This window comes from Poecilia latipinna, unplaced genomic scaffold (genome assembly GCF_001443285.1).
Source record: "Poecilia latipinna isolate Pla-1442-1.1 unplaced genomic scaffold, P_latipinna-1.0 Scaffold68, whole genome shotgun sequence".
NCBI classification, from domain to species: domain Eukaryota; kingdom Metazoa; phylum Chordata; class Actinopteri; order Cyprinodontiformes; family Poeciliidae; genus Poecilia; species Poecilia latipinna.
Window position 1 is genome coordinate 306,070 of NW_015112684.1, and position 27,683 is coordinate 333,752.

At 39.3% G+C, this 27,683-nt stretch overlaps 1 protein-coding gene across 2 annotated transcripts in view; it reads right to left on the reverse strand.

Annotated features, from left to right (window-relative positions):
* Positions 1–488: 488 nt before the first annotated feature.
* dpf1 (double PHD fingers 1) overlaps positions 489–27,683 on the reverse strand; it is a 59,487-nt gene continuing 32,292 nt past the window's right edge. Inside the window, exons 9-12 of one of the 2 annotated variants that reach the window (XM_015061126.1) lie at positions 12,472–12,591; positions 7,550–7,662; positions 4,631–4,712; positions 489–3,627 (exon numbers count right to left, since the gene is read on the reverse strand). In XM_015061126.1, the coding sequence (XP_014916612.1) occupies positions 3,557–3,627; positions 4,631–4,712; positions 7,550–7,662; positions 12,472–12,591 (386 nt within the window). In that variant the 3' untranslated portion in view covers positions 489–3,556. The remainder of the gene's footprint in view (positions 3,628–4,630; positions 4,713–7,549; positions 7,663–12,471; positions 12,592–27,683) is intronic. The other variant, XR_001428576.1, reaches the window with a different exon arrangement.

A 27,683-nucleotide genomic window follows, 5' to 3' on the forward strand; every position in this document is an offset into this window, starting at 1 on the left:
AAGAGGTGCAGGACAAGAGCAGTGCAGCTAAAGTTAAAAAAAAAAAAAAAAAAAAACATGGCACAAAAATGAGCAAAGGTCACCTTAATGACAACTGAACAATTAAAAAATGTAGGTGGTAACCATGTATCATGTAAAAGTTTTTTTTTTTCTGCTCCCGATTTGTTTAAGTTAAAGAATACATCTTGAAAATATGGCTAAGCTATCCATGATGGGAAAAAATAGAAGTGTTAACTTCTTTAATAGGTAAATAAAGATGTAAACAACCTACAAGTTTGTTTCCATTACATTACCCTAAACCTTCATACTTCAGAACCTAACTACCTTGACGGCTGTTTGTCATGTACGTTTCAGTTGTTTAGGTAAATTAAACTCACGGATGCTGCGAGTCTCGTTCATCCTCTACAGGCTACTCTCAGTGTTCCTGCTTTATACAGAAAAAAAATATTAATCTTTTGAAGAAGTGCACTGCAGCCACTGTAGTGTTGTTTAATTACCATTCAGGCTCAATAGTCTATTACTGGATTGAATTGAACTGAACTGAATAAGTGCTATGACTATGACAGACAAGTTGTCAGGACAACTCCTTGCACCGGGGAAGGCAGATCCTCAATGGAACAAAAACAGTGAAATCAGAATAGCAAAGCATTAAATTCATAGTTTTGTAGCAGTTTAAGTCTAACATATTATCAAAAAAGAAAAAAAAAGAAAAAAAAGAAAAAACAGTAAAAGTTTCTGGAAGTCAGAAGTTGTAGATGATTGTAAGTTGACTGTGACAACCCTGATGTCCTATAACCAATGACATCTCCACCCTTTTACTTGAGACGATAAGACTGAAATGATGATGACTGTGTGGGCGACTGTGGCTCAGTAGGAAGAGTAGTTAGTTGCAATCTGAAAGTTTTTGATTCCAGCTTCCTCCTGGAAGGCACTTAACCCCAAGTTGCCAAGCGATATGTGTGTTGGTGCATGAATGTGTGTGTTAGTGAGTGTGGCGCTAATGTAAAGCGCTATGCTTGGCGAGTTTGGCTAGAAAACAAAAATATAGAAAACATAATAAAAAAAAGATGATAAAAATTCAGTCCATTAACTGTCTGGTGACCAGAATCTGTTCATTTCCAGCTTTACAGGCCCTGACCAGTGCTCAGATTCTTGGAGTCTCAAAAAGCCATTTTTTCCGCATTCAGTGAACGCATCTTGTCCAAACCCTATGTCACCCCTACAAAAACACTCTTCAATGTGGGAGTTGTCACTCAGACAGAAAGTCAGAGAAAGCACAAAGGACCCATTTAAAAAGAAAATCAGCCTGCTAAACCTGATGTCAACAAAAATAAATAAATACATAAATAAAACAACAAGGATCAAAAATCAGTTTGTCCCAATTAAGTAAACTTCAAACTGTGTGGAAAGATGTAACTGTGCAATCTTTGTCAAATGCAGATTTTCTGTAATCACTGCATTTGTTAAAGACAAGAGATAAAAAGGATCTACACATGTCATAAAACCTTTGATGCAGTCACACTTTAAAACAAATTAAAAATCACCCTAAATTCAGAAGAAACATATAACAGCTGATGCATAAAAACAAAAAAGCTAGTGCAACGTCACCCAAAAGAGGGCTGTAAACACAGCTACGTGCTGACAATACGCAGTTATGATATGAAATGTACCTTGACTGGAGGATTTAGTGTCCCAAATATGTCGCAAAACATGAGGTAAGTCATTAAAGTTTACAGAAAAAAATTGCGTATTTAGCAATTTAATCTGTGATGAGTGGAACGGTGTGAATAGTCAACTAATTTCAAAATGTTTGGCATCTTCCCTCTACTGCACTCCAAACCAAAAGCTCAGGGTTAATGTCAAAAGTTTCCTACCAAGGTTCATGTCTGGGACAGATTTCTACCCAGGGTATGCAGTTTCAGAACATAGCTTGTCTTGAATAAGCTATTAGGCTGTTTTACAGCTATAAAGCTTTAAAGGGAAACATATTTGTTTTCGTATACAGTGTATTGTGCGCCAGACGATGTCCACTTGTGTAACACTGTGAAATGTTGCACAATGAAATGTGAATTTTTGAACTTTACTCTGTACTTCAGACTTACAGCGGGACTTGCATCTCAGTCAGTCTGCCTATGGTGTTAAATCTTCCGTTTCTACATTCAGATCACTCGGTCTTTGACCTCTTCATAGATCTAACTGATATTTGACTGGCCACAGTCACTGGCTGCACTGCTCAAAGAAATCCACTAAGACACAGGCACAAACAGAACAGAGTTACAATGGGCGGCTAAAGAGTTTGTATCACAAACACATTATTGCGAATTAAGTGTGCTTTCCTTTCCATTTCAATTAAAAGTCGTTTTTTAAAAAAAAAAAAAATAACATGCAAATGAACACAAATAAATAAAAGGAATCATAGAAAATGTGTTTTCGGGCCTCGGCATGAGAGCTGCATATTTCCACACACCAGTCCTACATTCTGAGATCATAGACAACACACCAATCACCAGAAGTCTTACAGTCCTGCACTGGCTTCACAGTCATGGTTTCGTGGGAGGAAAGGTTATATGCAGGTCAGGTAAGGGCTCGCCAGAGATGCTAAGCCAAAACTGTTATTTTTTTCAAATACACAGTTTGATTTGAATGGAGGGGCGGGGAGGGGGGGGGGGTTGATCCTTCTCTCCATTCATCCAGGAGCCAAAACCATGCACTAAAAACCTTCAGTGTCAATTTCCAAAATGCACCATTAAGTTGTGGGAACCCCATGCACAGAAAGAAGAAAGGGTGAGGGGTGAGGTCAAAGGTGGTCTGAGTTTCCTGACCGGATGACTCTTATTTACCACTGAGCCGAGTCTTTTCATGAGTGTGTGGTTCAAAAATCAAATCAGATTAAATTCTGTACAATTTACTCCCTGGTGGAAAAAGACATCCAGACAAATACCAGAGGAGAGTTCAGCGTCTCTGCAGCTCTGCCGTACACAAAGGAGGACAGAGAGAAGAAAATAAAATTTTGTTTGAATGTACATTTCACAGTTGGAAAAACACTGAGACGCACTGCTCCATGGCTCTCCACTGCTTCATCCTCTCTCGAACATGTCACCGTTTTATTAATTTTCACTCACGACTTGAGAGAGTCACAGCTGAAGATCATTAGGGCTCATCCGAGGGCCCTTATGAGGGTTCCTGTGGAGTAGTATGCCTCAGAAGTGCCCTTGGCGGGCTGAAGTGTGTGTCTTGCTGACAAACTTATTGCCGGCTGATGAATTCCTCTGCTGAGACAGAGGAGAGGGACGCTGGAGTTCGGGTCAAGCACAAAAGGGAATTTCAGGGGGCAAAAGAGGACGGAGTGTGGCTTCGCCGCTGGAGAGTCGCTCGAGAGCAGGCGTAGCGCTGTGGGTAATCTGCGTGCTCCAAAGGTCACAGGGACAGATTGCGAAGACTGTGCCGACGAGCAGATCAGTAAAACGGGAGAGGTGGAGATGCTGAAGAACACGGGAGGAGCGACAGAGAGGTGGTTTGGGAGAGGGCGAGGGGCCACGAGGACGTGCTCTGCAGATTAAGTCAGGGTGATGTAGGCTGAGGCCTTCTCCTTCAGTTGTCTCAAACACAGATGACAGCTCCAGCTCCCTGTAAGGCACACAGATCAGCGACATCACAGATCAGACGTTCAATCACTGCGATCGTAAAGCCTGCTGGATTAATCTCTTGTTTCACACAGAGAGCCGAGTAACACTGTAAATTAAAGCTCGGCGAAGAGACGTGCACATGCTGCGTCTGTGATTTTGTAGATGCGGGGGATTTCACAAATAGTTTGGTTTGCAGTGACATTCGAGACTTTGTGACGTCTCTTAAAGACCTCGCAGGCCAGAGCTAAATTTTACCTCAACTTTAATACTTCCAAGTGGCTGGTAATCCTGCCTGAAGACGCAGAGAGCACTGAACGCAGCGCAGATGCTGAAGCGTGCACCATGTAAGTTCGCCATCCGTGAGACGGAAGCCTCAAGTGTTCACCTCCAGCAAGAGGCTGGCTTTCAGAACTTGCTTCTTCTAAATTAAAAGGCATCGCATGTGTGTGGGCAGAGCTTGACACTGTTACCAAGCGTTAAACACAAGTGGCACTGCTGGTGTATCTTCAGCCACTTTTACCATGGAAACAGGTTATCTTTCCACAACTCATTTCCATGACAACGCCATCAAACATCCTGAGGCAGCCATCTTATGTGGAAAAAATGACAGTTTGATTTAAATAGATGTTCCTGCACCATTAATGGGATCATAGACACAGTGCCAAGTCTCTCTCTCTCTCCTGCTTTTTCTCTCTGTCTATCTTTCTCTTTCCCCTCTCTTCCTGTCTGGTGCATTCAGATTAAGACGTTCCAGCAAAGAGTTGCTGCTTCCTCTCTGTTATATTTTCCCCTTTGTATGAAAGCATAAGACAAAACATGGCTGTTCTCCTGAGAGCAAAAAAAAAAAAAAAAGACAAGACGTTTATTCTGCACTGATGGCTAAAATGTTCTCAGATGACAGCTCTGGTTGGTGCAGTGTGACCAAAACCAGGCCTGTGAACTCCTTCGTAAGCAGCAACACTCGACTACAAGACTGTTTTAATGAACCAACTGTTAGCGCGTACCCTCTGGTGGTTCAGACATGGGAGGACTCAGACAGTACATGTGGTAGCCTCTGTCGCAATCGTCACAGAACAACAGCTGGTCCTACAACACAACAGAACAACAGATGTTAACATTAGTAACATGAACAACTTCGAAACAATAGCTGCAGGACTTAACAGCACAGATTTAAGTGTGTTGGGTTATTTGGGAATTGTAAATTTGGGTTGATTTTAATAAGCACTGGAAACAGTGTGGGCTTCAAGGAGGGAGTTAAAGTGAAAAATTAAGAAATGGCTAATTTCCTGAGTTTGTTTTTTAAATCCTGCACTCCAGCAACACACTGGAAAATATCTGCATTTAGACTCCTGTCTTAATTATTTCTTTGTATGTGCAATTAATGCTTAGGAAACTGTATCTGTCCTGGATCAAACACTATTAACATCAGCAGCTACAAGCTGATAAATTTGTTTTCTTACAAGTTATTAAAACAACATTTAAATCCACTTAAAAACTGATTCTACGGAAAGCAGAAACAGAATGTTTACCTGAATGTCTTTAATATGTGGTAGAAATTTAATTAATTAGTAAAACTGTGAAAAAAAAGATTTGTAATTTATTTTACAAACACAAGTACATCTTTAATAAAATCAATTCTAAACAGTCTCTCGCTCTGGGTCAGTAGGCTAAACAACCATGTGGAAAAACACTGAGTTGACATTAACAGCCTGCACAAGGGGGTAAGCTACAAATGTCATTGCTAAAGAAGCTGACTGTTCAGACCTCTGTCCTAGTGTGTTCACAGAAAGTTGAGTGGAAGAACAACGTGTGAGAGGGATGACTGCATGAGAAGATTGTCAAGATTTTGTGGGGAGTTTCAGCAAGATTGCTCTGAGATTGGAGTCAGCACAGTAAGAGCGATTATGCACAGATGACTCTTAAACAGGAGCTACATTTTTGCATTTCTTGTGTAAAGTGACCCCTGAACCAGACACATTGTAAACGTTTTATTTGGACTAAGGAGGAAAAAAAAAACTGCACTGTTTATCAGCAATCCAAAGTCTGCTTTTCAGAGAAAACTAAAATATGGTTTTCATTTGGAAATCAGGAGTTTGAAGTAAGAGTGAAGCGAAACAGAACCCATGTTGCTTGAAGTCCAGAGTGACGTTTCCAAAGTCAGTGATGGTTCTGGAAGTTATGTCGTCTGCTGGTTCTGGTACACTGGGTTGTCTGAAGTCCACACCATCTACCAGAAAAGCTTAGCGCTTCTTGTTCCTGACCAGTTTTGTGTAGATACTGATTTTATTGCCCAGCTGTTCATACCTCCATACCTCATCGCATTGAAGCAGTAATTCATGCACAACCAAGTATTGAGTTCATAGAATTGAACATACTTTTCAGAAGCCTGATATTTTCTATTAAAAAATATATTTTGTGTTGTTTATATGTAATATTCAGATTCTCTAAGGCACTAGACTTTGAGTTTCACTATCTGTAAGCCATAATCATCAAAACTGCAAGAAACAAGAGTTGAAATATTACATTCTGTGAGTAATTTATGGAATGCATTAGTTTTACCATCCATTCCAAAGATAAAACTTATATTTAAATTAATTGCACAATGTTGTGCCACATGTGTTGTGACTCAAAACTTATGTTTTGGATGGTTTATACTAAGGATTATTACTCCAAATATAGATTTTAGTAAAATATAAATATTACATAATACCAATTTTTAATAAAGAAGTGTCATGGGAAACTGTACCAAGTCACAGAAAAGACTGCTGACTTGAAATCTATAAAAAAAAAAAAAATCTTGATGTCCAAAGAATGCTGTGTCCTTCCATATTCCATGTTAACAGAAAGTTAAGGAAGAAAAAAGCATGGTGTGGTTTTAAAAAAGTACACAAGCAACTGGGACCACAGCCGTGGGAGGACTGTGAAGCAAAACTCATTTAAGAGTTTCAGGGGGATTTACAAGATGTGGACCAAAGCTGAAGTCAGAACTTCAAGACGCAGTGATGCATCCAGGAGACGAGCTGCAGCAGCAGCATTACTTGTTTTAAGTCACTCCTGAATCAAAGGCTTCAGAAGCATCTTACCTGAGGGACAGAAGAACTGGACCGGTGCTCAGGGGCCCAAAGTCACCTTTTCAGATGAAAGTATGTTTTGCTTTTCATTTCCAAATCAAGATGCCAGAGTCTGGATGAAGAGTGGAGGGCCGCAGAAGTTTCCACAGTCAGTGATGTTTAGGTGAGCCACGTCATCAACTGATTTTGGTCCACTGTGATTAATCAAGTCCAAATCAATCAGAGCAGGACTCCACCAGGAAATCTTAGAGCCCCTCATGGTTCCTGCTGCTGACAAGCTTTTTGAAGATGCTATTTGGACTGCCAAAGTACTGTCGCCTGCTTTAGTGGCCATAGTGCAACTGTGCTGGATCAGACAGCAAACTGACCTGACCCTACGTAAAAGCTGTGTAGGTGAGACAAGAAGAAGAGGAGAGACACAAAACTCAACTAAATATTTTAACTGAAGGCTGCCATCAAAACGACCTGAGCTAAGGTGGTTGTCACACTATATTGATGCAATAATTGGAGCACGTATTGAACGCATTTAGCTTACACTACCTCAGTAAAATTTTTAGTCAATTTTTAATTGTTTTTCAGCAATATTTTAACAGTACTAATTCATTATGTGTAAACTATTACTATCAACAACAGAATAAATGATTGAAATATTTCACTCTGTGTGTAATGAATCTATATATAGGCTACAAAAATAAATTAACTTTTAAGGGTCTCTAATTAATTCAGATGTGCTTGTACACTGAGTGTACAGTGTGCATGACTGTGTATTATGTGTGCATGCGTGCGTGGGCGTGTGTGTGTGTGTGTGTGTGCAGCCACATGTGTTTATGTAGCATAATGAAGGGATCCTACGTCATTCTCAGAGGTGCCACACAGGCTGCAGGACTTGCACTCGATGCACTGCCAGCGATAAGTCCTCACCGCAGCCGTCATGTTCACTGTGAACTGCAGACAGGACGGGTGGCCTGGGTGCACACACACACACACACACACGCACACACACACACGCACGCACATACAAAAACATAACACGTGCACACAAGCACATGACCACACAGTTTTTACTGTCATTGCTTCTGTGTTTCTAGGACAATCATTCACCATCTATATTATTTGTGCAATCTCGATTGTGTCATACAAGAGAAATTGCATTCAATATAATAATGAAATAATGAAATAGTCAGTGTTTAATTTAGAAAGTTATGCATTCAGAAAGTAAATTAAAAAAAAAGTCATTTCAGCAAAAGTAATGCATTTTTCCAGTACTCTAAAACTATTTGCCCACATTTTATCCTTTCACTTCACAGGCAGATCCCAAAATACTTGAATTTGATAAAAAACTCTGTGCTTGCTGTCACTCATTCCAGAAAGCGAAACTCATTCTGTATAGATTCATCACACATAGAGTGAATTCTTCAAGTCTTCATTTCTTGTAGTTTTGATGATTATGGCTTACATAAAAACCCAAAATTCTGTGTTTCACGAATTTAAATACTGTGAAGAAGTTCATTATTGGAAACTCATTGTGTCTCAGCATAATCAGCTAATTAACTCAAAACACCTGCAAAAGGATTCTTGAGTCTTTAGACGGTCTCTCACTCTGGGTCATCTGATGACACAATCATGGGGAAGACTGCTGACTGGACAAATGTCCAGACGACAGTCATTGACACCCTCTGCAAAAGGTCATTGATAAAGATAAAGAAGAGTTCTGTATTCAAGCATATTCATCAGCAGTTGGGTGTCATAGAAAAAGGTGCACCAGGAACAGGGATAACAGAAGCCTTGAGAGGATTGCCAACCAAAATCAATGTAAGAATTTGGGGTAATTTTCCAAGGAGTGTATTGAGGCTGGAGGCAGAGCATAAGAAGCCACTACACACAGACAAATCCTACACATGGGTTACCGTGTCTTACCTGGACTAAGGAGAAAAGTAACTGGACTTTTGCATAATGGTCCAACTTCCTCTTTTCAGATGAAAGTAAATTCTGCATTTTATTTCAAATCAATGTCCCAGAGTCTGGAGGAAGAGTGGAGACGGACATAATTCACGTTGCTTGAAGTTCAGCGTATGTTCTCCCCCATTAGTGATGGTTTGGGTGCCATGTCATCTGCTGGTGTTGGTCCACTTTGTTTTCTTAAGTCCACTGTAAAGAGCCACCATCTATCAGAAAAGCTCAGAGCACTTCATGCTTCGTTTTCCTGACCAGCTTTGTATAGATGCTGATTTTATTTCCCAGCTGGACATCATACCTTCCCACATTGCCAAAGGTGCCAAAAGCTGCTTCAGTGGCTATGGTGTTCCTGAGCTTGACTGGCCAGGAATTTAGTCTGACCTGAACTCCACAGAAAATCTAGGGAGTATTGTCAAGAGGAAGATGAGACTCACCAGACCCAACAATGCAGATGTCCTGAATGCGGCTATCAAAAACAACCTGTGCTTCCATTACAGGTCAGCTTTAGGTTTCAAGTTTGACTTGTAAGCCATAATCATCAAAATTAGAAACTCAGGCTTGAAATAATTGGCTTTATGTACAATTACAGTGCAACAATTTCTAAAATGAGTGACAAAAAAATTTAGATTTTTCTCACAGCATTCAAATTTTTTAGATGCACCTGTGTTTTTCTTGGTTAACTACAACAGACATGGACAAATGTTTTGGCATCCCTGGTAAACATTTGAAAAAAGGCTTTAAAAGTAAGTCATCTTTTATTGCAACGGAAAAAATATATATATTTTTAGAAAAATTTAACTTCCAATGACAGTACTTTTAAGACTGAGGAATAATATTTTTTAGCCAAATTGCCTGTGGTACAGTTATTGGCAAACCTCACTATGTATATAAATGAAATAGAACTGAAGTGTTTTTATGTTCATACTACACTCATTTGAACAACAGACCACAAGCAGAGCTCAGTGTTGGAGAACTGCAACAAAAGCATCTCTGTCATCTAAATGTCAACCACTGGGAATCATGGCTCCTACCATCACAAATGTAACTTTGTGGAGTCAACTAAACTGTACTGGGACTTTGAACTGAAACCATTTTCTCTTCTTTTCTGAGCAGAGACTAAATTTTAGACTTTTGACAACAAACAGTAGGGAGTTCAAGTAAAACAAAAGAAAACTATGTAGACGTAACCCTCACCCTCACAGTACTGCATGGTGGAGGAGCCATGATGCTGTGGGTCTGTTTCAATCTTGTTAAGAGTACAGGGTATTGTGAATTTGTTGAAAACCAGGACACTTTAGCAAAGAAATCTGGTAACTTCTCCCAGTAAACTCAATGTGGGTCATCAATGGGTCTTTCAACAAGGTATTGAACCTAAAATATGGCAAAAGTTACACACAAATGGTTCAGGAGGTGGTACAGGCAATTCGCAACTGTGTCATTTTCTCAAAAACAATTAGTTGTTTGGGTGGGATTTTTCTCCCAAGTGAAAAAATTCTCATTTAAGTGGGATTTTCTAAATGTTTGAGTTTAAGATTACACTCTTACAACAAAACATAATTTTTTAAAGGCTTTTTACACAATATTACCAGGAGTGCCAATAAATGTGGCCAGTGCTGTAAACTTTTAATAAATTTTACAACTCTTTAAGCCACCATGACCTTCCATGTTAGCGGTTTTACAGAAAAGGGACCATACCAATGCTTTTTCATTAGCCCATTCACTACAGTTCACAGAAGTAATGTTTGTTCACTGATTTTTTATTTTTCAGAATAATAAAATGATGGACGGAATAAATATATATATATGTATTTATACAGTACATGCAGTCAGAGATAGATACAAAAGTTCTGCACCAATTACACAACATTTTGTGGTTTTACATGCAAGCAAAATATACAATAACTTTCAGTTGCAAAACATGTTTGATGATGGGAAAATAACACAATCATTTATTATAAAAGCATCAGTCATGAGCAAATGGAAACGTCCACTCTCAGAGATGTCAGTAGACTTATGTAACAGTCAGTTATTATAAAATGACAACTAGGGAAATATGTTGTATTGTACAAGGTTGTTCAAATATGGCATTTCACTGGATCTATTTATATAAAATAATCTAAAAGTATTTCACTCTTAGTACTAGGGAGCAGGATGTTTTCAAGGTTTCTAGCTGAACATAAGTCTACCAGCCCATATCCACGTATGAAACTATAGTTAGGCAGCTTTTTGGCAGCTTTGTTATTGACTGCATTGTTAGATCCTCATTTGTAAGTCGCTTTGGATAAAAACGACTGCCAAATGCATGAACATGAACATGAAAAGTTAAGCCTGAAATGATTCGTACATCTGGCAGATTTAGACGTAAAATCATTTTCAATCAATCAGAAAGTTTGTTTCTGACACAAATTGAGACATAAATCTCTAAAATGTTAATACAGCAATCAAACCTTTCTTACAACATCCTTTTTACATGTCTTAGCTGGTATTTTTTGTCTGGTGATGAGCTCCAAGTCTTTGAGACAGAAGGCCCTCCTTACCTTCATCTAATCTCCAGCACAAAATCTCAAATCGGGATATTTGCTGGGTCACCATGAAACATTAATATTACTTCCAGTCAGAAGAAACATTAACTTTAAATCTAAATCTGTCAGTTGTATGGATACATTTGTATGTAATTTGAGTTTTTAAATGATAATTTGATCAGGGGTGTGTGATGTTAAAAACCCCTCATTTGTAGGACGGTTACACTAAAAACAATCAATAATTTCCAATAAAAACTCTGACTTGCCCTAACTGGGTAATTGTGACTTCATAGTCTTTCAGCCAGAATGGCAGTGTAATTTGTATATTGTGTTCTGGGAATTTATATGTGATATTTTAGAGCATGCGCACCTTGTTTGTAGAAAACAAAAACAAACAAAAGAACAGCAAAACAGAATAAAAAACTTTTGTTTATGTTTTAGCTTTCTTTCAAGCAATCTGATTTCACACTGTAGAAGAATCAGATATGTAATCACTAGAAATAGCCCGGTCACAAAAAACGCCTCAGAAGATTGAAAACATTACACTATAAAGTTATCAGAGACTCGATGTTCTGACTTTTATTTAAAGGGCTAAAATACAAAAAACAATGGCATGGTCCTTTAGTTTTTAAAGGGATAGTTCAGATTTTTTTGTTGAGGTTCCATAAGGTTATTTTCTATAATAGATCCCTCACCTGGACCAGGCAAATACCAAAATATAGAACAGTATTTGTAGTAGGTTTTAGTTAACTTTTTTTTTTCAATAGACTGTTGTTAACTTTGTTGCTGTTTTTCTACGCTAAAGTTAAGTTATTAAGACCAAGAATGGCAGAGGAACATATTATCCTCATTGCACAAACTATGGCCAAACAGAAACTTTACTTCTCTCTTGGTGGAGTTAGAGCACTTTGACAAATTGATACGTCCCACATCTTCAAACCATTAAAATAAAAAAACTTAATCTCTTGTAAACGTGATTAATATCAGCTGACTTAGTGCTGCATCCCACAAGTATAATTATTTTTATTTTCAACATGTTTTATTTTCTAAAATCATCTGTCTGACATATGACATCTGTGTAGGACAGATGTCATATGTCAGACAACAGGGGAACTATTACTGATGATAACTTCACAGAACCTCACTTTTAAAAATCCAAGCTAACCCTTTAAGATCAAATTGGCTAAATCTCGTACTAGACGAAATACACATTTTTGGAAATCAAACATCTCCAAACTGTGGGTCATCAGATGGCTGCCTTCCTCCTGCCAATCATTCCCTTCTGCGGTGTCCTACCTGAGCGTCCACAGTCCGCACAGGAGATAAGGTCTTCGGGACAGCCCGTCTTCTTTGAGCCTCCAAGGCAAAAGTCGCAGTAGCCATTGGCAATCACTGAGCCGTCTGGTGCTTTCTTAGCTGAAAAAAGAAGAAAAAGCAGGCACTCTAGGTTAACTGCTCTCCGGAGAAAAAGGCGATGAAGAGCAAACTGTAAACTCATAAGTTAGAAATATGAAACGTTGTCCTGAGACGGGGACCCTGTGTCAGTCTCTCGACAGTAAGACAGATTGAAGACAGGTGAAAAACTAAAAGAGATCCACACAGCAGCCATCAGCGGGATGTGACAAAGGGTACCGTGGAGTGTTACTGAAAGACTGTGATTACAGACAAAATGCTGAGATGTAAGACAAAAGAGAAGAAAAGAGACAAGCCACTAAGCCTTTGCTGTCCCGATTGTCTCGTTATGTTTGCTTAAAACAAATGTAAGTCTTCACAGGAACCAGGGACTCTCCAAACCGAAACTCATCCAGGAAGTGGTGCCTCCTGGAGGGGGGGGAGAGAAGGTAAATAATGTTGGAAACAAAGACGAGGATGAGCAAGAAATGTAAGAACAGAAGGCTGAAGAGAACCGAGTGTACTTATTCCTGACGGAAAGATGCAGCGACAGACCTGGCAACACGCTGAGCACAGGAAACAAGTGCTCTGTGTGAATCTGTTTCATAATAATTATTAACAAGAGAGAGATTCCCCCTGCCTGCCAGACTGCTGTGCATGTACAGTATGTGGGCATGTCTGTGTGTATGTGTTCCACATGTAACCCCCAACCATCTCGCTTCCTGTCTCTCTGATGCTGATTGCATAATCCCTTTAATGGAAGCAATCACATAACTGCACTCTGTTGTGTATGGAGGCTTTCTTCTCCAAGATGTAATGCAGTGTACTGGCCCTTTAACAATGAGTCACCAAGCAAGATGAAGTCAAAACGTAATAGATTTCACATTTGTCAAGTTAAAAGCAGAAACTTCAGCCTGGTGAGCCTCTAATACTGAGCCCTCTGATTCAGTACTTTGTAGAACCACCTTTTGTCTTCAGTCTTTTGGGCCTTGCACAACAACCGTAGTAAACTGATCTGAACACAGACACGCAGTTGATTTTAAATCTGAAGACTTTCTTTCAGTGATCACTGTCCTGTTGCTACTTTTTAATTTCCCTTGAGTTGTTCAAAGCTATGGATATTGTTTTACAACCTAACTTAGCTTTAAATTGCTCCACAACTTTCTCCGTGACCATTCTGCTGTGTTCCTTGGTCTCCGTGATGCTATTTGTTCACTACAAATCTTAGCCATCTCAACAAAAGAGCCTAATTTCTAGATATTAAATTACACAAAGGTGGACTCTATTTACTGATTTTGTTTATTCTGAAGGCCATTGTTTAACTTTACGTCCATCAGAGTAAATGTGTACCACACAATTATCTATTCTCAAATAAAATGAAGTTGCGATCGCAACTTTTAATGCAAATTCAAACATCATTCACAAATTTTGCACGGACTTGCAGCAGTTATAGCAACTACTCTGCAAATCTCACCAACCATGGAAGTGGACTTCAGCATTTTCTGTATTTCCTTCTTTTCTGACCAATCACTGCAACTCAGCTGAATTTTGACCAACCCTGTTAGCCTCCTAATTGAACTTCCTGTTTTAAATGCTGAACCTGCAAGATGAGAGCATGAATGATACTAAATGGTAACATTTGCCATTTTTTTTGGCACTTTGAGATGTTCTGTAGAATTTTCTTATGTATACGGTTCTTGTTAACTTTAATAACCAATATGGGATTCTTTTTTTGCGCTTTGAAACCTCAGAATATGATTTTATTTGTGTTAGGGGTGCTATTTCAAGACTGTACCTGAAAATGTCATTTTCACTTTAAATACTAACCATGTTAAAATCCTCTTTTTTGGGGAAGTTTATGTGAAGCAGTTTAAACTTTTGTAATATAATGTTATGGCAATAATAAACTTTTTTTTTTTTAAGGTGCCACAACATTAGTAATTTAAGGAACAATAATCACAAAAAAGCACCTCGGCATTCTGGAGGGACTGATTATATACAATACTCCGTAACGATATTGATAAATGTCTCAATAAAATGTGATGAATGACTAAATATAGTCAGTGCTGACAGAAATGTTGTGGGTTATCCATTTCAGGATGGAGTCATGCTGAGGAGAAACAAACCATAAGACTGAAACACTTCAACACCTGCATGTCAACAAATCTACATTTTTGGTTGGTCCACAACATACCTTACCAGTCTTGAAGATTAGCAGATTATTCTAAGAATAAAATGCACGCCTTAAAAGAGTAATTCTATTAGTCAACCCAAACATATGCTGAATTTGTCTTATACTTTCAGTGCTGAATAATTTGTAATTCTGAATGTAACACAGACAGGAGGTTTTCCCCCTTTTAGCCTCTTTCAGGCCTGTTCCAATTACCTGAAGGAAACTGATCATGTCAGCTGTGTGTCTAAATGAGCACCCCAGTGCTTGTCTCTAATAAACTCTGACAACATGTCACCGATCCCTGCTGTATACAGTCACAGTAATGGATAGGCAACCACTGGCGTTTGTTTGCCATACGCTCTGCTTCCCCCCAGAGAAATCCCACATTTCTTGTCAACATAAATAAATAAAGAATTGTGCTGTCCAAACTTTCCTGCACTGTATGTTTTTTTTTATTATTATTTTAAATCATTAGTTGATTCAGCTGCAATGCAGGGGACAAAGCAAGCAGGAAATGCTCTCCCTGATTTGCAGCTGCAGCTTCTCTCCAGGACATGAACACACTAGGATCTGGTCAAAAAGTCATTTTTAAGGAAGGTTCCTCGCTGAGTGAAATGACCCAGAAGTACTAAAGTGGTAGCCATGATGAGTGCTGTTCAAATTATCCAAATACTGAGGAAATGAGCTCCAGTGCTCCCTTTATTATCTCCTTCAGCAATGCATTCACTGGCCAACACTTTCTGAAAGCAAAAAGGGTGTTTCTGTCCCACAATGCTTTGCAGCTGCATCATTTAAATCCTCTGAAGAAATCTTGTAATGCAGTCAGACTATATGGGCAACAAATAGGTAAACAAAAATGAATACAGTGAAGCGTGAAGCATCAGCCTATTGTATTGTATTTCATTTGCAGCTTCTTTGCAAATGTTTAATTTTTAATGATTACTATATTTTGCAGTAGTTGTAAATGACCATGTTTCATATCTTACACACTGAAAATTAAGATACTTGACGTTCACAGATTGTATTAAACATGACGATTTCAGCGCTGCCAATAAAAATCAGATGAGGTTGAATTTTGTCCATGTTGCTTTACAATTTTTCCAACATAAAAAAACAAAAAAAAAAAAACAAAAGAAAGGCTACAAAAAGGAAGTCTCAGCATTGTTACATCTGACCTGGTGTTCAACATAAGAGATTCTACTCAATAAATTCACAGGCACTTTGTTCCCAACCTGCTGACTGCTTCACTTATATATAAATTAGCAGAGAGGATCCAGATAGTTCATATTTGTGCATTTTACCCGAAGAAGTAATTTACAATGTGGTGGTGGCAGCAAAAGGAAATAATCTAAATACAGGAGAGAAAAAGATTATGTACATATAGAGATGATGGTATAAAGTTGTAACCTGATCAAGAGTCATAAAACTGGCTAGCATTCTATTAGCATTGCTGTGATAATTGAGTAGTTTGTGACAGCATCAACCCAACAGTTCTTGGCTTTTTGTGTGCGTGTGTGTATGTGTGTGTGTGTTTTTGTGACCTTTTCATTGAAAATCAAAGGTGTGTGTCAGGTGCTGTACTCTTAATTTGTGCGCAGCGCCCAGGAGCAGTCCTTCAACGATCAAAGAGGGAAAAAAAAGATTGCCTGTAGACTACCATGCTCAAAGTGTTGGCTAGCGAAATCAAAGGAATACTGCATGTAAGAGTCACACTGGGACAATATATCTTCCTTGCATAATATTTGCATATTTTTTAAAAAGCTCATTTAAAAGAAATACATAGAACATGTATTTTCTTTATCATGAACAGCTATTTATATTCCAAACTTCAAATAAAGTGTACAAATCTGAAAACAGTATGTGATTATTGTTCTTAGAAGTCTATCTTTTTTTTTTCCACCAGGCGAAACGTTTACATGCTGGTAATGATATTACCACCAGGTGGCGGTAATATTGCTTGCCTAACAACATAATCCTTTTCTGAGCATTTTTGTGCGACAACCACAAAAACGGAGGAAAAACAAACAAACACTACATTTACTGCCATCTTAGATTTATTGGGAACATTTTTGAAAGTGCAACAGAACGTTACGACAAAGCACACAACTACCCCAGTGACGGACCAGTGAAAAAATGGTCTGTCAGAGGAATGGCTCAGCACCCAGGGCAAAGTTTTATCAGGGGGCAGAATGAATGTGTGGGGAAAAGCTTTCTGTTGCTCATCAAAATTTCTATATCAGGACTTTAGCAACACTGGGAAGCATCGGGAAATCAACTTTATTAACAGACCAATATGTTAACGACTTGAGTCTGTGTTAATTTTGGTGACAAAATTTTCACAATAGCCATTTTTATATATAAAAGCAAGTTACAAATAAAACAACCTTAATCCATTCTCTATCCATTGTCTTTCCTAACATTTCCATGTAGTTTCTCTAGGGGGTAGGAAGGTTTTATTAGCTCCTCCTGCTCAGTTCTGGAGGGAATAAATGACTGTAATGCCTAGTTGCTATCTTTGGGTTTGGGGCCGTATGCTGAACTGGTCGCCAATGAGACTGAGTCTGTCTGAGGTGAATGGTTGTAAGCGTTCGATGCCAGGTGTGGAGTAGTGTGAGTGAGTCAATACTTTTGCTTTGCAATTTAGCATAATGTGTAATCTTAGGGAGCTGTAAAGGCAAATGGATCTTCGTCCTTCAGATCAGACAATAATAATAACATGTAGTCTTTCACTTTATGTCACTGACATCTTTTAAATTAACTTACAGTCACAGCAATACGTTTCACAAGACCTAAGAGTAAACAGATCAATGCTTCTATAGCTCTTAATAGTACTAATAAGATGCAGTTTTTTATCTAAATGGGATTTATTTCCATTTTTATGCATGGAGGCTGGAGGTGCAACAACATTAAATGCACCGAGGCTAAAGGAGCTGCTTATGAAAGGGTTTCACTCCTGGGGTCTTATGAGGACAGGTTTGCGCAGAGTGTACCGCAGCCACTGCAACACAAAGTGATTTTATGTTTCTCTCAACGCTTGAGAGAAACATTAAATTTACCACAAGACTTGAGTTCAGTATTTTATTTTGGAGCTATTTATTAGCCCCATGTGAGTAAAGTTCCTTATAACTGAATTATTAAAAGGATGGATCACTGTGGCCCTCTCTTTATATGTGCATGCTGCGTATGCATGGGACAATGGGAGGGGGCAATATTGAGAAAAAAAAAGTGTTTTGGATTTTGAAGCAGCATATAAGTATTTCAAGACAAAAAGTATTAGTTTTTCTTTTTCCAATTTTCTTTTTTTCTAACTTTTTGTACTTCCACCCTACATTAAATATTAAATTGTTCATTTTGTATAGACAAATAAAACTTAACGTTGCAGCAGAATAGAATGCTGCAATTAAATAAGAATCCCTCCAATGGATCCATTCCGAAACAATCAAACTTAATATAACTGAAAGAAAAACCTTCTTTTGAGGCACAAATCTACGTAAAAACATGGAACCACTCCTGCCAGGGCCACAGAAGAACTGTGATCAAATTAAAAAAAAAAAAAAAAAAGCTGCAAAAATGGTTCCAGTGGAGACTTCATGCATGAATGTGTGTTTATTTATTAATAAACCAACAGAACCAGACGTTGACTGAGAGTAGCAGGAGGATGCGTAAAGCTGAAGGCAGGGCTGAGGTACGCAGGCCTGAGGTCAGTATAAACATATTTATGTCTTCTTGTTGTGGTCAAATACATTTCTTTCATCTTACTGTTTTATTTGGACTCATTGCTGTTGATTGGAGCGCAGATTCCCTGGTGGAATAAAACAGACACACACACCCATACACACACACATCTAAAACACATTCCGTCTGCTTTCTGTCTTTTTTATCTGTCTGTGTGTATCTTTGTTTGCTTTGCCTCTCCCTATGTGTGCATGCTTTCAAGGCCCCTAGAGAGTGAATCAGCAGGTCCTGACGTACGTGAGTGAGTCGGGGCTGCCCGCTGGCCTGCCTGTGCGAAAGGGGGAAAAGAAAAAGAAAAAAAAAACTCCCATCAATGATTAAACGCTTGTGGCCATGTTTCAGAAGCCGCCTGCAACCACAGACACACTAGTGCTGCCAAAGAGAGGGAGGGGAGGAGAAAGAAGGGTGGAAAACAGTAACAGAGGGAGACAATATAGAGGAGTGGAAACGAGGGGGGAAAATAGAGACGATACACACGGCAAGAAGAAAAAAGAAATAAAGTGACCAAGAGAAAAAAAGAGTTGAATCTGTACTCTTTATATATATATATATATATATATATATATATTCCACCTTTTCTCCTGACAATTCCTTCCCGCTTTACCCCCCCATCTCCAAATTTTTCTCCTCCTTTACCTGACCATCTTCTCCTCTCTCTCCCCTCCTCTGCTCTCCTCTCTCTTCTTCCAATTACCAGGAGGAGTACGAGCAGAACCGCACACTTCACAGCTTTCAAGTGTTGGAGAGAAATCCTCCTGGGAATTATCCAGCAAGAGATGAATTCTCAAATGGTCCCTTCGACTCCCCAACACCAACCCTTCTCCCCATCAGCCCCCCCCCACCTCCCACCCACAACTGTCTCATTTTCTCCTCTTTTCCTCCTCCTTGCTGCTCCTTCATTACAATCTGCTGTTATTTTGCTTTCGAGCTCATGTGCCTGAATCCTTTTGTTTTCACTCGTGTCTCATCTCTTTTACTGACACAAGTGTTATCTCCCGTTTTATCTTTGTCAAATTACAAACAATATCATAATTGATGAGCATAGTGTGGAATATTACTTTAACAAAGTCTTTATCAATATAGCTTAGAGGAGTGCTAATTTCCCTGCTGTCTTACCTAATTCATTAAAATATTGCCGTCCTTTCAAAGATTTTCAGTAGGGAGGAATCCATTTAAAATAGCCCAAATTATCAGATCTATTTGACTTGAAGCTTTTATTATCTCACTCTTTAGTTCAACAGGTTCATTTGTGAGTCGTGCAGCTAATGCTGTTCTACTAGACCACCGAATGGGAGTCACACCAAAACTGCTGTGCAGAGAGAAAATAGTGCATGAACAACACAAAGAAGTCATTATCCTGTGTCAATATGTTTAACCTCAGAAATTAACCCTGATTTTGCTGATAATCAGTTTTTTTCCCTCCAACATTTCTCTGACCTAATATTTAAAACTCATGAGGTCAAGAGCAAATTAGAGGAAGAATCTCAGAAATATTAAATCAGATCCACATTTGCAATACAGAGCATGTGCAGTTCAGGGGCCACTCTGAAAAATCTACTTATTTCAAATAATGTTAATAAACATGAGTATACTCTCAATGAAACCCTATTAGTAGATGCTGTGGATCAGAACGTGCCCCTCATTAACCTAGGTCCTGTTTGTGGTTTGTTTTAAGCCGCAGGAGATGTAGCAAACATGAGGAAGAAGATGACGTAGTCAGAGGAAACCAAAAGTAAATTATGACCATGGTGAGACATGGTGATGGGAGCATCATGCTGTGGGCTTTTCTCTATCAATGACAAGGTGGTCAGGCTTGATGGGAAGATGCGTGAAGCTAAATACGAGGTACGTCTGGAAGAAAGGCTGAAACAATTTGGTGCTGGAGCAGAGGTTTACCGTAATGACAGCACACATGAAACAACATTATGATCGACAACCTTTTTCCCTTATACCATTACTCTCATTATTTGTTTTCTTCTTGAGTGATAAAAGCTTTATGGCCCTTTGAAAAAATATAATTGAGCAAATTATCTATAATTTCTATAAATCGAACCTTTTCATGATTAAAAAGCTAAATTTTATTCTTAAATTAACCTTTTAGAAAGTGAATATGCATTTTATATAGAACAAAGATTTGCATTTATGGAAGGGATTATATGGAAAAGCATAAGGCTTGTGGCCTAAAGAGAAAAAAAGAGACTCCTTGTGCCCCAAAAGTTTCATTCTGCTTGAAAACTCACAGAAAAACAGCTAGCCTATAATTTTTCACCACTTTCAGACTTAAATACGGTTTTATGTTATTTAAGTTATTAAGAGCCAATGAAGCCTAAATAGTCCCATGTCAAATAATAATCTGATGATGAACTTTCTTTTGCCAATAAACCAACAGTGTGACAGGACTGTTGGTATCCAAGTTAAGGGTTATTCTTTTCTATTCACACTTTTTTACCCTTAACACTAGATATTATTCAATTTCACCTATTTTGGGTTGATATGGTTTGTAAACCTCAACCATGATGAGTCATATTGATCCCAAAACTTGTTAAGCAAAACAATCCAAAATTTGGCAGATTTGTTCCCCCCTGAAGGCTGTAACATATTTCTTTGGACTTATTATTGCCTTATGACTTTTGTACTTCCACTGAAGAAGTGTTAGCTTTGACCTTTCTGCTTGAATGCGTTGATGTTTCTCACTGTCTTCTAAATTACTTTTTTTTATTATTCATTTCAGTTTTTTCCCCATCTCTGTGTCTGCTGCTTGATTTGACCTATAATGCATAATATCTTAATGGCATTTGCGACTCTAATGGACTGACTAAAGTAATTGAATATTCTTTTGTGTGTGTTTTCTTCCTTTCTTTTTTGGTTCTCTGCAGTTATCCAAAAGTAAGCAAAGCCATTACTGATTGTAGCCATTTTGTTCTAGCTGTTCTTTGGACTCAGGACTGCAGGGCTTCCAGTTTGGCAGGTGGAGATGGAAGAAAGAAATGAGGATGAGGAGTAAGAGGGGGAAAATGGCAGAAGTCAAGGTAAGGGTTTGAGTGAAAGTGAAAAAACGAGGAGGAAGACAATGAGGAAACAAACGGGAGCGAAGGAAAGGAAACAGGAAAAGAAAAAACTGTCTCCATGTTGTGTCGAAGCAGCAGTGTGTGAAAACACACACTCTGCACTCCTGTCGCCTCGCTGCTTAATGAGGAAAGCCTCTGAGGGGTAGCGCGCGCAGACACAATGAGAGCACACACATGCAAGGCCAAAATCACACACATACAGTAGGGAGCACACGTGCACACACAGAGATTTACAGCGATGCCTTTGCATAATAACTTTGGCTGTCCAGTTTTACTTCCGTCCCCTTCCCCCCACCGCTGCTGCTTGCTTTTTTAACATCTCTAACCCCTCTGCAGCCACACACACACACATACATATACACTGTATACATGTAAAGTTGAGGATGTTGTTGAGAGGACAACAAGGGCTGAACGGATGCAGAGGAAACCAGCAGCACATACTTCACATTCACACTGACACTATCCCAAATGCTTAGGGAGACATTTCCAGATTTTTTTTATGCAGACAAGGAGACATAGATGCAGTCAGATGGAAACCGTCAGTCACAGATGAAAAGTCACTGGCTTCCTTCCTCCCTCTCGCTCTCTCTCCCTCTGCTTCTGTCTTCTTCCCATCCTCTTCCTCTTTCTTCCTCCTCACAGTTTCTCATTATTGCTTCTCCTCTCTCTGTTTCTGATTCCATCTCTTCTACGCTTCATTGTGCTTCTGTTTTTTTCTTTACTTTTCATGTTTCATCTCTTTCTTCGTTGGGTTTTTTTTTTTTTTTGCCTTCTCCTGCTTCACTCTTGGAGAGGAAATTGGAACTCTTTGCTGCAATCCATCTGTTGTCACACTAATGCTTGCGCCAGTGCCACCCCCCCATACCCGTCCTCTGTTTTTTCCCTAAAAACCTGCTCCTTTTATTCCCCATCTCTGTCTTCACCACACCCATCCCAACCTTCAGCCTTTCACATGCGCCGCACAAAGACAAGTATTACCTCCATTCGTGTCCACTCAGCAGCTTGCGTAACTCTCGGTGCATTGTGGGACTGGATGTGTGCGTTTGTGTGTGCAACGTGAGTCGGTGTGCCGAGATGACATTGCAAAGTAAAGAGGACGGAGGCTGTTTTGGTGCATAGTAAAAACTTGATATATGGCTGCACTGTAATCACACTGACCCAAGAAGACACACGCCTACACACACATGCATACACACCATCTATCTATCAGGCTCTACAGCCTCCTGAATGTGTGCGCATACAGTAAACAGACACACGTGCAAATAAATGGCCCACGCACACAGTCACACAACCTCCCCATAAATCATGCATGTAAAGAAATCAGCCTTACAGTGGGACTATGAGTCTGTGTGTGATTATTTTGTGCAAATGTGCTCACATTTGCAAACTCTCAGAAAGGGCCACTTAGCCAGCACAGACCAGTGTCCCCGTCGATAAAGAGTTAAAATGCAAATTATTAATCCTATTTGGTTCCAGGGGAGAGAACCGGCTGGGAATGCGACTGTGAAATCCTGTTTGAATTGCGCCCAGCCTCTCATGGTCCACTGTTCAGCGTGTCTGCCCTGCACCATCATGTGGAAATGTCAGAAATTACCACTTGGGACAAAGCAGAGTGCATAAAAGGGGGAGAATTTCAGACAAAAAAAAAAAAAAAACTGGGGGTTGAGGGGGTGAATCACTGCATCCCATTTTTGAGAAGATTCTGCTCAGAAATATGGAGTTTTTGTCAGTGGAGCAGGTTTCTTTGGTTTGCTTCCATTCATGTGTTTATTTCAAACAGATTTTAAATGTAAGTGGCAACAGTTCCTGCACCAGGTTTGGCAAGTTTCCCAGGAAGAACCAAATTATTACTCCACTCTGAAAAAAATGTTTTGAAAAAATAATCCCCATCAGACCAATTTTCTGTGCTCTAGTAGAGATAATTTGACCGGTAACCAAGGTATTGCTGATTCTTATCTCTTTCAGAAGGTTTACACCAATTTCTTTCATTCGCAGACAGTAACAAAACAAGAAACAGACGTAAAGTACGGCTAGATTAGGTTGGAGGCTGGTCGGCTGTGGTTGTGCGAGCTGGGGGCTTTTCCAAACACGGCCAAGACAACTAAAGAACCGCAGAACAACCAGCCGGCAAGCCACAGCACCACATCATGAGACAGAATACCAAATGAAGCAGACTCCAATATTACGCTGCCTTTACCAGTCGGAGTGTCAGGGGGGATCTATATGATGAATCATGAAGAGATTTTTCCTGGTCCTCAACTCTGTGCGCCTCGCTCTGCTTCCTTCTTTGTCTGCTTTCCCTCACTCCTCCCATTCTTTATGTTATTTTTAATGAACTCCTCTGAGCGCCTCTCTCGCTCTTGTCTGCTCTTGAACTTCTCAGATTCTGCTTTTCTTTATTTCTTCTTCTCACTATTTCTGATCTTCCCATAACTCTCCTCTCTTGCCCCTCTCCTCCTCCTCGTCCTCCCTTTCTCTCTCAATGTTTCTCTCTTTTCAATGTACATAGCTGTGTACTCTTTAGGAGGGAGCCCTGGCGGTATCTATGGCAACCGGATTGCTAGGCAACAGCCATTTCTCCCCTTCCTCTCTCTCGGCACTGTGTGGCAGCAGCAACAATTAACCAATCAAAAGCGCAGAGGGAATGTCAGAGTAAGTGAAAAGTTCAAAACAAATCCATGTCTGAGCATGGGCAACAAGTACGCATCCAATCAATAAGTATCGGCTGTTAAGGTTATCATGTCTGACTTTACAGAGTTCTTTTGAATGTATCCCAGGCCTTTTATTTAAACGTAATCAAAATACCCCAAAGATGTCTTGAAGATCCTTTCAAGGATAAGTTGTGACTATTTGTCACAGATAAATGGTCTTAAACCTTATTTATCAGATACTAAATTGTGGCACATAAATGACAGTTGAACAAGTTTTACCTTGGTTTATTCTCAATCAGGAAGAGTTGAATGTTTACAAAAATATGCTGGCTGGAAACAAGAGACACGTTGAGAAATTGATGATTTTCAGCTTGATCAACCATGACTGGCTGGTCGGAAACCCAATTCACAATTGATCAGTGAACCCACCACATTTGAGCGCATTCAACAACACTCTTAGGTGAGGATGTTGTTACAGAAGAATCTAAATATTTGTTTTCATTGTCAGTGAGCTGTTTAAAAATGAAGTCATTTAAAAGAAAACTATATTTTGTACAACACACACACACATATATATATATATATATATATATATATATATATATATATATATATATATATATATATATAGCAAAGTTGCTCAGCTCTAAGCTTTTAACTTCTGCCTGTTGTGGATTATACTGGATTTGGAAACATAAGCAGTCTTTTGTAAAGGTCTACATACACTTGAAGTCAAAGTTTTAGTAATTCCACTCCTGGCAACTTGCACTAATTCCTAAAATAAAATGTTACAGACACTTTAAAAAGCACACATTTGTTTTAAATTATTGGCAAAACCCTCTTTCAGATCAACTTCTCCTTCAAACAGTGCCGCAACAAACTCTCTGCTCATAGCGTAAATAATAAATAACCCTCAGGAAGGCAGAGAGGCTAGAAAAAATATAGAAAATACTGTGAATGTTGGTGAATTTTAAGTCAGAAGATTATATCCACTTGTTAAAAAAATGTTCCTCCCTGTCTATTTACAAATCAGACTGTTTGCCTGTTTTGGATCTCTTAGGATTAGATTCATTATTATTTAGTGATCGCCATAATAATCAGAGAGGGAGTTATTTTAGTTATACATTCCTAAAGTCACATTTTATAAAACAGTCATTTGGATTTTAAATTAAATAAATAAAATTTTACTGTAAAATATATATAAAATCCATTTTTATGGTCACAGTATATAACATTGAGTATGCACATAGTCCATACATATTCTTTATACTGTGTGAGGTATTATGCAGTATATTGCTCCAAGTGTTCAATCACTTGCCTTTACCTTAACATAAACTTTAATGCTTCCCCATTCTGACAAAATCTTTTATAAATGTGTTGAACTGCTTCAGCCACAACAGCAACATCTTCTTCTAGAGGAGCATTTCTGTGGTCAGACACTGATGTTGGACGAGGATGCCTGGCTCATTGTCTCAGTTACATTTAATTCATATGATGTTCTGTCAGGCTGAGCCCACGACTCTGCACAGACCGGTCAGGTTTTTTTACACTGTGGTCATTCATCCATGATGGTCATTCATCCAACATGTCATGTTGGAGCTGAATTTGTTATCTATCCCAATCTGCTCCCACATTGTCAGGATCATTAATAAAATGTGCTGGTATACTTCTTTCATTGAAAATACAGCATCCAAGCCAAATTCCCAAAATTTACACTTTATACATAAAAGCGCTTTTCTTCTGGCAACTTTTCTCCTGACTCATCCATTTGATTGCTAGTAAGAGGCATGATTCAAGCAGTGGCAGCACACTTTTCACCACCACATCCAATGCTCTGCATTGTGCTTGACAACATAAGGTTTGCGTGTTGCTGCTCAGCCATAGAAACCTGCTGACTCTGCAGAAGGTTGGTGACGTCTGTGCAAATTGTTCCTCAGTATCGAAAAATGTCCTCTGTTTGACTGTTTGTAGACAGCTGGTAGAGGACAGGGACGCCATTTTAAAAACACAAGGCAGAAAAGTGAAAAGGAGGGGGGGACATAATAACCCTCAATGTTGAGAAGGTACAGAGGGAAACTGACCTTCAAAGGGCTCAATTACATGTCGCACACACACAGATAGGCACTGGAAGTTGGGCATGATTGGCCGTGTGGTACGTTTGCACAACTAGCTGGCAGAATCACACACACAAAGATGCTAATGCATGTGTATGCAGAGTGTGTGTGTTTTCCAAAGCACACATGCAAATAAACACACAAGAATTCAGAGTGTCCCTGCTGCTCCACACTGTAGGACCGTCTGTCCGTCCAGATAAAGTGGGCTCTGAATCTCAGTTCTGATTTGAGAAAGGGAGGGGGGTATTTAATGACAACTGCACCCCCAGCTTCCTCTTCCTCTTTCCTATCCTCCCGCCATTTTTGTTTTCAATATACTTTGGTCTCAGTCACACCAGGATGTCTCTCAGTTTGTAACCTTTTCCTGAGATTTCCCTAACATTCCGATCCATACCTATAAAACCAATTTACAGGTGTGGCGCTGCAGGTCCGACCTCGAGCAGAAGCACCCCCCGCCACCGCCACTACTACATCTCCACAGACACCTCCTCTTTGTCTTCTACCCCTACCCCTCCCAACATCACATCAATGCCAAAAGAGACCTCCACACCTCCACCTTACCCTCTCTCCCTCCCTCTACACCTCCAACCTCTTCTTCTCCTGTTTGGGAGCAAAAGGAAAAAAAACACTATATGTGGTGCAGTCATGAATTTTAATGCCACTGCTCAGTCTGAGTAAACACTACATTGGCTCGCATTCAGATATATATATATATATATATATATATATATATATATATATATATATATATATATGGGGGATGTTTATAATGGGGGATGTTTTCAGAGACATTAGACGCGAAACAAAGAAGAAAATAATTATGAGGGGAGCCAAAGCTGATTGATGAAGCAAAACACGGGGAGACAAAATGGAAAATGGGAGAGGCAGGAAGGGAAGGAGGAAGGGGAGAAGAAAGTAGTGAAAGATGGACCAAGAGAATGAAGGAAAATCTCATCTCCTTGTGGAATAATCCGCCATTTATCACACTGATGGTAAGGAACAGGAAGGGAACGCTTCAGAAACGATCTCACAGCTTCTGTGATAAGTTTCTGTAAGTATCAGCTCACACTCCTGTTGTGGTAGCTGCATACATGCTATAGCGTCTAGACAGCCAGGATATAGCATAAATTATGCATGCAGGTTTTGCTCTGAACTAACAGATATATTAATATTATTACACGTGTGGCGATATATAAAAGGGTGGACCGCTCAGCAGATTGGGTTAATGCATATTGACGCATACACATTCACATCAGCGCATACACACTCATTCGCACGTGCACACGCCTTGCAAATAAATGTGCACGCACGCACACACACTGCCAACCTCCAAAAATGGCTAAGCTTCCTTTTTCATTTCAGCAGAGAAGATTGC